Raw genomic sequence first — 11,444 nt, 5'->3', positions numbered from 1 at the left:
ACAACAGCACTGGAGTCCACCCCCTCCTCTCCAACAGCACTGACCAAATTGGCAGCCAGTCCAGTACTTCTGTTATCATGAGATGCATGAGCAACTGGGTACCTACACTTCTTTCATTGGTCTTTCACCGGTAAAGTTCTATTAAAAGTTTGATAAAGTGGATATCTATCTATCTGTCTATCTATCTACTGTATCTATCTATCTATCTATCTCAACGTTTAGATAGATGTATGTCGTGTTTTGTGGATTAGTGTTCCGTCAGTTTAGGTTTTGAATGTCACAGTAAGTTAATAGTTTAATGCTCTATAACATTTGCATTAAGTAATAAGTACTGAAGAGCATTTACATTGCCGAAACCTACCAAACCAACAGGTTATAAGCTTACAGGCTTGTGGTGCAGCTTGAGGGGGATTCAAATTGCTTTGACATTTTCTAAAGGCCAAGTGATCAGATCTCACGCACACCCAAGATAATCCTTCTATCTGTCTTACATGTCTGTCTGGCTCACCACCACACATACCACACATAACAAATCTGAATTCATCTTGTAATGTATAGCATATAATATGTTTACTATACCATATTTATAACTCTTGTAAGATCGTTACTGTACCATATTTATAACAACTCTCGTAAAATCTATTTCATACCTGGACACACAGATTCTCACTATGTTCCTACCAGTCTTCTATTGGAAATTGATCACTACAATGACCATTTTAATTACAATTATGTCAAATAAACATCTAAACTGATACTTGTGACGAGAGACTGAACTTAATGTTAATGACAAATAAATGCATTAGGTACACTCAGGACATCCCCGAAAGACAATCCTTGACTGTTGTGTCCTGTCTGTCTTAAAGGTGCATTTGCCCTGCTGAGCCAACAGTCCTCGTTTTTGTAAGCATGTGAGGATAACGTTTGACTGACTGTAGTCTTACACAAACTTTGATAGATATTTCAAAACTTACAAATAACAGCAATAACTTAACGGGTACAATACACGTGTAAATTAAATATTGTTCTTTAGTGAATGACAATATGTGGCAAAAGCGTAGACCTACATTGTGTTCCAGACTTACACCCACCCACAATAAATCGTTATACAGAATGACAAGATAATAGTTAAACCTGAAGGCCTTCGGCATGCTTCGACATTTGACATTTCATTCCCAATAGCAGAGACTACTCGTGTGGTTTTTAATTATTATAACCCTGAGTGAACACAGTCACTTATGCGAAGTGAACGTTAAAAAACCGCCCGCGGCAATACTGGAAGACATGAGGCAAAAGCGCTGGGATATTTTCAAGCCATGTGCTCCTGTATAAAAGGCCTGCGTATCTATTCCCTTATCACTCCTGACCTGCTCTGAGAAGCATCAGCAGCCTGCTCTCACAATGGCAACCACCTTCTCCAGCCGCGTCTCCATATCCTCCGGATCATCCATCGCAGGTGGAATGTCTGGGCTCTCCCTGTCCGGAGGTGGAGCTCGCATGAGCGTAATGCGGGCCGGCAGTGTCTACCTGGAGTTCGCATCTCCAGTGCTGGCGCAGGGTTCGGGTTCGCTGCTGGCGGCGGCGGCGGCTTCAGCATGGCCTCTGGTGGTGGAGCTTTCGAAGCCGTTGTAGGCAACAGGAAATTCACCATGCAGAACCTGAACGACCGCCTGGCATCCTACCTGTCCAAGGTGCGCACCCTGGAGAAGGCCAACGCCGAGCTGGAGCTGAAGATCAGACAGTTCCTGGAGGCTAAAATCGGCCCTGCTGCGCATGACTTCTCTGGCTTCATGGTCACCATCAATGACCTCCAGGCCAAGGTGGGTGTTTGTCATGTCAATCTCAATGCAGAAACTAAGATTAGGCCTACAGATAAAGTTTTTTTTTTTTGCTTTAGGCCTAGGCTACATGCGTGTTGTATAACGCATAGATAGATAGATAGATAGATAGATACTTTATTGATCCCCAAGGGAAATTCAAGATTGTGAAATCATGTGATTATAGAGTCATGACATGTACACAATTGCATTACCTGTTGCAGGATCTAATCTTCTTTGTTTTTTTGTTTATGTCTGTTTTACTTTAAGATTATGGGCAACATCGGTTTTAAGGGAGGAGTTGTGTTGGGTATTGACAACGCCAAACTGGCTGCTGATGACTTCAGAGTTAAGTAGGTGTCAGCCCTCTTCTACTCTTAGAACAGAGTTTTGTTAAATCCTTTTACATTATCAACGAAAAGATTGGTTGACCTGTTGCTGCAGCATAGTGGCCTAAATCGTTTGTCAGACTGAAATTCGCGGTGCCCTCTGGAATGTGTGAAACACGTGCAGCCCGCGCGCTCTTGTTACATCATCCGAAGACCTGTCCTGTTTAACTTGACTTTTTTATTTAGGCTAAATCAGGGGTGTAGTGGTAAAATAAGAGGTGGTACTATGAATTCTGTGATCACTCTAAGGTGGACTGTCTGCGCCATAGGGCATCGGATTAAAAAAAATAATACAAATAAAATAAAAAAAGGCATTCAGAACATGTTTGATGATGGTTATTGTCCAATGTTTATAACCATACCAGTGATTTTAAATGGTTCCTAGAGTGTTGACGTACATATTGTGAATGTGGATAATACAGTGTTATTTCTGTTAAAAGTTGCAATTGGTGAATTAACTCTTTTGAGAGGTGGATAAACTATAATAAGAGGTGGATAAACTCCATTTCTGACATTTCAGAGATGGATAAACTGTGTTTACTTGCATTTAGCCTCCACTACATCCCTGAGCTAAATGCTTTTTACATTTTAGATTTGAGGCAGAGCAGGCCATGCGTCTCTCTGTGGAGGCTGACATCGCTGGACTCAGGAGAGTCCTGGATGACCTCACCCTCTCCAAATCCGACCTCACCATGCAGATCACGGCCATTCAGGAGGAGCTCACCTTCCTAAAGAAGAGCCACCAGGAGGTTCTTTGATTTACAAACATTTCCTCGTTCACATGTCCTTGTGGTCATTAGGCCAGACTAGAGTTTTTCCTACTCACTTGCATGGAATGTGTTGTTTACAAAGTTCAATATAATCCTCTTGGTAGTTATCATCATCTTATCCACCCACCTGATGTCTTCCTCAGGATCTCCTGGCTCTTCGCGCACATGTCGGCAGCACAGTAAACGTGGAGGTGGACGCTGCTCCTCAGGAGGACCTCATGGCAGTGCTGGCCGGCGTCCGTGAACACTACGAGGCTGTGGCCGTCAAGAACAGGAAGGAACTGGAGGGCTGGTTCCAGGCAAAGGTGAGTAGGCCTAGGGCTACACCTGCTCAACATGGATCAAAATGTGATCAGAACAAATCAGAGTTAGTAGGCGAATAAAAACAGTTATCCAAGTCAATTAGCCTAACCGTTTTCATACAAATTTGAATATTATATATTATATGGGACAAAAACAACAAAGGCAACTCCCAGTAACATTGGTGCATTTTCTTTCCCACGTCCAGACGGAAGCGCTCAGCAAAGAAGTCCTCACAAGCACAGCTGTCCTCCAGACGTCCTCGTCAGAAGTCACGTCCATCAAGAGCACAGTGCAGGCACTTCAGATCGAGCTGCAAGGCCTCATCAGCATGGTGAGTGGACACTTAAACGGTGTCTTACTCATTTGTAGGCCTAGTGCCTAGTATATAGCTAATTATTGCTTTATAAGTTCAAGAACTATTTGTTTTAGGCAGTGGGCCTATAGGCTACCCCCAATGGAAGTGCAATATTAAGATTAGTAATAGCAATGGTATTGATAAAGTGGGATGTAACAACTCTTTTAGCCTAAATGACTTACTGAGGTGTTTTCTTATTTGTTTGTCTTAGAAAGCGTCCATGGAAGGCACCCTGGCAGAGACACAGACCCGCTACGTGAGCATGCTGGGCGGCTTCCAGGTACAGGTGAGCAGCCTGGAGGAACAGCTCGCTGCTCTCCGCGGAGACCTTGAGCGCCAGGGCTACGAATACTCCATCCTGCTGGACATCAAGACCAGACTGGAGCTGGAGATCGCCGAGTACAGAAGACTGCTCGACGGAGACGCATACGCAGCCTCTACGTACTCGTAAGTAGCCAGCCACATTTGAGTTGGATTCGTTGATTCAACTCAGTACCGATACAGTCCTGCTGACCGCTCTCTTCTATCCCCTCTGCCAGAACCATCTCGTCTTCGTCATTATCGGCATCGTCATCCGCAGCGCTAGCAGCATCAGAAGCGACCGCAATGTCCACGTCCACCACACGAACCAGAGTGGTGACAGTGGTGGAAGAGGTGGTTGATGGGAAAGTGGTGTCTTCATCCTCCTCCTCCTCCCTCATCGGCTCCTAATAAGGTGCCTCCACTGAGTTGCAAAGCCCTGATCCACAACTTCCCTGTTTATTGCCCTGAGCACAAGGCAGGTTGTAAACCTGCAGTTTGCTACAGGATATCTGCAATGTCAAGTTTTAAAAAAACACCAATAAAGCAAGAGCAGACTAAAATCTACATTCTGTGTACATCCTTATTTGTGTTTGGTTAGCAAAGCAAAAAAGAAAATCAAAAAGATATCTTACTCTGCACCAAATGATCCTCGGGAAGGCTACGCATTCCATCATAATCTGTCATGATCAAGGTTCTTTAAACAGATGCTGTATAGTGAAAATCCACAGAAAAATACTGAATAGAGACATACAGTTTAAAAATAAAATTGAGGCAGGGCCTTGAGCAAGCCACCTAACCCCTCACTGCTCCCCGAGTGCCACGGCTTGCTGCTTCAGGTTAGTGCTTCACCTCACTATGTATTCACTGTGTGCTCTGTGTGTTCACTAATTCCCGGATGGGATAAATGCAGTGACCAAATTCCTTGTATACGCAAGTATATCTGGCTGAGAAACCTGATTTACACTTACATAATTGCAGGGGGTTGTGCTGCGATGTATGTGGGTGAAGGGTCGGACATCCATTTGACAATGGTTCGCATATAGTGCAGAGGACATGTCTGAAAACAGTTATTGACACACACCTGATCTTGACGGGACTATGTGAGGGGAAATAATTAGTCTGAACATTCAATCTCACATACAAAACATTTAACCAGGGTTCCCACTCTAAGTCAAATGACTTTACCCTCACAAAAAACCTGAATTTCCATGATTTACTATATAATGAATAGTACAATATACCGACGAAAGATTTCAGAGGACCTGCGTAGCGTTCAAGAATCTTTTACTTTTTTAGAGCGGGAGATGAATACATTGAATAAACACAGTTGGGCAATTCAAGCCCATTTTGGGCAATTAGATTTAATAATTGCCCAACTGTGTAATTAAAACACAGTTGGGCAATTATTAAATCTAATAACCAGATATACACCATTTCTGCGTGGAAATATATTTGTGTTAATGTATTTTGGCAAGTACATTTAACAAAATTCCCTGATATTCCATGACTATGTCCCAAAAAATATAAAATTCCCTGACTTTCCATGTCTGGAATAGACTTTCTAAAATTCCATGATATTCCAGAAATTCCTTGACCCGTGGGAACCCTGTTTAACAGTTGTTACTGTAACAGGCCTCAATACAGGTGCATAGTCCTAAAACTGTAGTTAATCTGTCCACTCTTAACTCTCTGGCTTATAACTCATGCAGTTACAGTAAGAGTGAATCAAGATATTTCACTACTACACTCACTATTTTTGACCTTGAATGAGATTTAATTCCTGAAAAAGATGTCGTAACACCTGCTGGCATCTGAACCAGCGAAAGACTCTACTGAAAAGTAAGCTCTATGTTCTAAAGTGTAATTTCAAAGTGTACAACAAATTGGTTCTGATAAAGGAACAAGCATCATTGCAGTTTTACATTAGTTTCTTTTTAATAACTCATTCCAGTACAAGGTTTAGGAATTACATGTTATCAATAAATGTGTACATGGTGAGTATTTTACCGGAAGAAAGAAACTGGAATGGCACTCACTACAACACAGATCTGACAAAGTACAAAGCTCTTTACACAGTTCTCTGTGACGCCACTGATTCCCAAAAAACAGACACTTGCATAAGAGCAAATCAGTCACAACATGGACCCCAAACAACATAATGCAAAAAGGACATAAAAAGGTATGAAAAACATAAAGGAAACATATATATTTATATATATACTGTAGTATTTATATAAAAAAAAAACAAATAGGAATAATACTCTGAGAAGTTAAAAGGTTTTTAGCTACTATCGTTACTGAGACTGCTGCCACTGCTAAGGTCTGGCCGCTCTCGTTTGTGAATTTGCTCGTGTGCTTTGAGGTGGCCTGACTGGCTGAAGTTCTTGCCACAGTGGGAGCACGTGTAGGGCCGCTCTCCCGTGTGGATCTGCTGGTGTGCTTTAAGATGTCCTAAGCGCCCAAAGCTCTTGCCGCACTGGGTGCAGCCGAACGGACGCTCGCCCGAGTGGATCTTCTCGTGCGTTTTGAGGACCCCTGAATTGCTGAAGGTCTTGCCGCACTGTGAGCATGTATAGGGCTTCTCGCCTGTGTGGATCTGTTGGTGGTTCCGAAAGCTGGTCTCCTTGATGAAGGTCTTGCCACAGTGCGGACAGCAGAACGGACGCTCGCCAGTGTGGCTAAGCTGGTGCGTTTTGAGTTCCTTGGACTGGCTAAAGCTTTTGCCGCACGTGAGGCAGCCAAAGGGCTTTTCGCCTGTGTGCAGCCGCTGATGCGAGCGGAGGTCGTCCGCTTTGGTGAAGCCCTTGGGGCAGTGTGCGCATGTGTAGGGCTTCTGCCCGGTGTGGATGAGCTGGTGGCGCTTCAGGTTGCCCGCCTGGCCGAAGCTCTTTCCGCACTGCGGACAGATGTAGGGTCTCTCGCCGGTGTGGATGCGCTGGTGCGTCTTGAGGTTGCCCAGAGTGCTGAAGCTCTTCCCGCACTGCGTGCAGGAGAACGGCTTCTCGCCGTTGAGGTTGCGAGGCTTGCGCGGACCAGCGCTGTGCCCTTTGGTCCCCGTGTGGCTTGTCTCCAACGAACTTTTCGTCTCCTGGCCGGAGCCGAGGTCGAACAGGTCGCTCCCCGAAAAGTCGGACTCCAGTTTCCCCATGCCGTCAATGATGGAGTCCGGCCTCAGCTTATTAAGTTCGGTTCGCAGCTCCGCCATGTGGATGGACTCGAGGCCGTTGATCTCCGACCTGATGTGGCTGGACATGAGGTTGGGTTCGTACTCTGTTTTGATGGAACTCAGCTCGGTGGCGTAGTAGCACTGTAGGTCTGTGTGCTGCTCCGACTTGATGTACTCCAGGCTGTCGGAGACGTGCGTGATATAGTCGAACACCAGGCTGGGCTCGTAGTGACTCTTGTAAGAGTCCAGCTCCGTGCTGTGGAACGAGTGCATGTCGCAGTGGTGACCGCCGTGGTGCTCCGACTTGATGTAGTCCAGTCCGCTAATCTCCATCTTGATCTGGTCCGATCCCAGCTCGGCCGTGCTGAGCGGCTGGATCTCCGACAGGTCCACGGTGCGGATGGGCTCGAGGTCCTGGCGGTTCGGTTTTCACGCACGGTAGCATGGCCATGGGCTCAACGATCTCGGACGCCAGCGTATTGAGGTTGGGCGTGGAGCAGTCGGAGGAGAGCAGGTGTAGGGTTGGCGTGCTACACTCCGGCCGCAACGGGTCCAGCGGAGGCGAGCCGCACTCGGACGCCAGTGTGTTTAGCCCTATAGAGATACACTCGGTCTCTAGCTCTGCCATGGTGGCGGAGTCCTGTCCACACGCCGGCTATGGCTTCCGTTATGGGAGCAGAGGTTGTGCTTTAGAAAAAAATGATTATGATATGATATGGTGGCCTTACACCTGAGAAAAATAGAAGAGGCCACGTTCTGTTTTCCTGTGATAGGTGTCAAGGCTTGTTCCCTGGGTTAAGGTAAGTGCTGATCTCCAAGGGCCCTGTATATTTCAACAAAAAGAAGAAAAAGAAAAAAACATTCAGTTATTTAGTTGTAAAAATACTGTAACCGTCTCCATTGTACTTTTTCTTCATTACATGTAAACTGTTTAACAGAACGACAAACATGCTGTTCAGAATCTATCAATTTGCCTCCACCCATTAATCAACTTGATTTCACTAGCATAAGCATCAGTATTAAGGACAAAATATGAATTTAATATTTGATATATATATATATATATATATATATATATATATATATAAATAAGTATATATACTTTTTTGATCCCGTGAGGGAAATTTGGTCTCTGCATTTAACCCAATCGGTGAATTAGTGAAACACAAACAGCACACAGTGAACACACAGTGAGGTGAAGCACACACTAATCCCGCACAGTGAGCTGCCTGCTTCAACGGCGGCGCCGGGAGCAGTGAGGGGTTAGGTGCCTTGCTCAAGGGCACTTCAGCCGCGGCCCACTGGTCGGGGCTCGAACCGGCAACCCTCCGGTTACAAGTCCAGAGTGCTAACCAGTGGGCCACGGCTGCCCAAATATCAGTATTGATATTTTGTATAACACTAGTGAGCTAACTGCCAAAAGGGCATGTCAAACATTTCAAAGACCATGAACAAGACAGTTAACACTGATAAAAGCTTGTTAGCATGCTAACTGGCAAGTACCTAGCAACATTTGCTGACACAGTTGGGAGAGCCCCAGGTTAACCAGCTAAGAAAAGAACTAGGCTACACAGTACATATTCTGGACAGCTAGTGTGTTAATAGGTTCTGTGACGCTGGTGTAAAATCAATGAAAGGCCATTTGAACACATTAACCCATCAAACTTAATTAAAGGACAAAGTGTGTCACTACAAGTACATCAATATTCACTCTGCTATAATAAACTAATTATATAACACAGAGTTAACTCTTAACATGACATTTAGCCTACATGCATCTATCACACCTCCAGTGGTTGTGTCGCTGGGCACCTGCCTACTACTGGTATTCGCTCTATGTGGGCACATGCTAACTCTGTGAGTCACGCACATGACTCATGGTGCAGCTGCTAAGACTCCCATCATGGCTGCCAATTACAAAGGGCCTCACTTGAACGAGGAAGCCTCAGGTGGCCATTTATTCACTTATTAAACCATCTATAAGGTTTTTCAATCTGTTATTCTATATCATAACAAACACTTACAGCATCTCATGTACAAGTTTGAGAGCATCATTACATTACATTACATTTACATTTGGCTGACGCTTTTTAGCCAAAGCGACTAACAACATAGTAAACAGTTTAAGTTTTAGAGCAGTTCTCAACAATTAGGACAATTTAAAAACATTAGAGGACAATTTAAAACATACAGAGAACATCAAGCATCAAACATACAGAGAACAAAACAGCTATTCTGATTCTGTCTGATTTCCCAGAGATTTATCCACAGTCTATGCACCAGGCAATGTGATCTGGTACAATCTCAAAATGAATAGTAATTCTGCTACTTCTACAGCTGTAACTACATCTAACTACTATTGATGGTCCTGTTACAAGTAATAATGATGCTTACACAAATAACCTAATAGCAGTAACAAATGCATTATTATAATTTGATTGTATCAACAATTTAGTTGGTATGTTGTTATAACATTTTTATTGTAATTTATTATTATTATTATTATTATTTGACTTCATCTTCACCACGATTACTGTCGTTAGTGTCAACAGTAACAATGACAAGTATATGATGTTACGTTTTTGTTGTTGCTGCTGCTGTTGTTGTTACTAATGCTTGTTAGTTTTTTGGAGGTATGCCTTTAAATTGAAACGCAAACATGGACTCGTGCTAATACATAACACCTCACTTGTGTTAGAATCAGCATAGAGGCTCCACATCATTACCACTACTGATTGGCGCTTTTCTTATGCTAACAGCCCATTTGTGGATAATTAGGGCTTGCTTTGAGCTTTCCAAAGTGGATGATAAGCGAGTTCAGTGTATTCATGATTTTTAAAAGTTAGTAGATTATTCCCTAACTTTGCGTATTTAGGTAATTCTTAAGATTTTCACCCATGACCTCATTTTGTATGCAGCCTAGAATAGGCGCATGACATACATCCATAACGTGACAAAATGCTTAAAATCGTCTGTCGTTAAATAAGGGATACATGTGTTGTACGCAAGAAAGCTCAGAATTAAAAAGGTTGACCTAAATTTCAAGGAAATTACATGGACATCCTTGAGCTATTTCAAAAATATGTGTACTTGGCACCCGCACTAACTTCAATAAGAAAATGTCAGGCATGCGTTTTATTTTACTTCAAAGAGTTAAAATCTGTCGGCAACCTGAAAAAGTTGCGCCTGCATTTTACAATATGTTGCATTTTCAGAGTAAATATCCTTGTTCTAAGAACTTACAACCTTCGACAACAATTTTGCATTTTGAAAGGTATTCGGCGAGCATAACTTTGTCTACCTATGTGTCGAACGTTAACTACCTTTTTGCAGCTAGGTAGCTTGCCAGTTCGCCACGCATCATGCACTTTTAGCTGGCAGCACAAATCTGGTGTTTTTCTTCCTCTATATTCGTACTTAAATTACTAAGTGAACATAGTAGGGGAATGTAGAACGAGGGCGTGCCATTTTATTATAAAATTAAAAGTTAATTCTCACATCAATCAAAAGTGTTCTTATGATCTCAGAGGGTACGATAATATACAAAGACGGGGCGAAATGCCATCTAGCCAGCTAGCCAGTGGCCATCTTGTTTATTGCTAACGTCGCTGATACAGCGAACCACACAGCCAACCTACAAGCACAAGAGGAAAGTTGCAGCCTATAAAGAGCAGCATCGCTAGCAACAACTTTTTGCCCCGCACATTTGCTTCTTTGATATGCCGTCCGGTCTGAGGGAGGATTTTCCATAACAAAAGACGACCTATCAAATTACGATAGGCTACCTGCGCTGGGCCATGCACATTTTACATCACCGAGCAGAAAGAGGTGAAAATATGAATTATAGCTCTCCAGCTGCAGCTACCTGCTGTTTCTCCAGCTCATTGTTTTTTTACGTCTTCGGCTCGCCGTCGTGATTGAAAGGGAAAACCTCTGCCGGACCCGCCACGTCCTCTTCGGCCCAAGAGTCCAGCAGCCTCCGTGTCGCGCACTCTTTTCTTTCCTCTCTCCCTCTCTCCTCTCCTCCTCTCTCTCTCTCTCATTGACTAATTCCGCTTCGTTTTCACTCCCTTGTCGCTTTCCTCAGTGTTTCTGCTGTGCACTTCCGTCGTAAAATGTAAATGCGCGCGCAGCATGCATTCTCTCTGGGCGGCATTTCACTTCCGAATGTATAGAGTATGATTTGTGACAATGTAACCACTGATGATCTACGTTCCCCTTCGATAGCCATTGCTGTGGACATATGAAACAAATTTGTATCACACACTGGATACTTGTTTTGTGTCAACAGTGTAGAATCTATGTCAGTGTACCATTCGCTACAACGTTGGCAGATGTTCT

The 11,444-nt window shown here is 43.7% G+C and overlaps 1 protein-coding gene and 1 pseudogene across 1 annotated transcript; one reads left to right on the top strand and one right to left on the bottom strand.

Annotated features, from left to right (window-relative positions):
- Nucleotides 1–921: 921 nt before the first annotated feature.
- On the top strand, nucleotides 922–4,465 carry LOC125295887 (annotated as a pseudogene).
- A 1,388-nt stretch (nucleotides 4,466–5,853) lies between these two features.
- On the bottom strand, nucleotides 5,854–11,318 carry si:dkeyp-113d7.1 (uncharacterized protein LOC407709 homolog). Its single transcript, XM_048245246.1, is given in 3 exon segments — nucleotides 5,854–7,520; nucleotides 7,522–7,926; nucleotides 10,969–11,318. Coding segments are annotated over 2 exon segments (1,512 nt in total). The 5' UTR covers nucleotides 7,732–7,926; nucleotides 10,969–11,318; the 3' UTR covers nucleotides 5,854–6,218.
- Between the last annotated feature and the right edge of the window lie 126 nt (nucleotides 11,319–11,444).

This window comes from Alosa alosa, chromosome 6 (assembly GCF_017589495.1).
Source record: "Alosa alosa isolate M-15738 ecotype Scorff River chromosome 6, AALO_Geno_1.1, whole genome shotgun sequence".
In the NCBI taxonomy this organism is placed as follows: Eukaryota; Metazoa; Chordata; class Actinopteri; order Clupeiformes; family Clupeidae; genus Alosa; species Alosa alosa.
The sequence above is the reverse complement of the archived record's forward strand: the minus strand, read 5'-3'. Positions and strand labels throughout refer to the sequence as shown.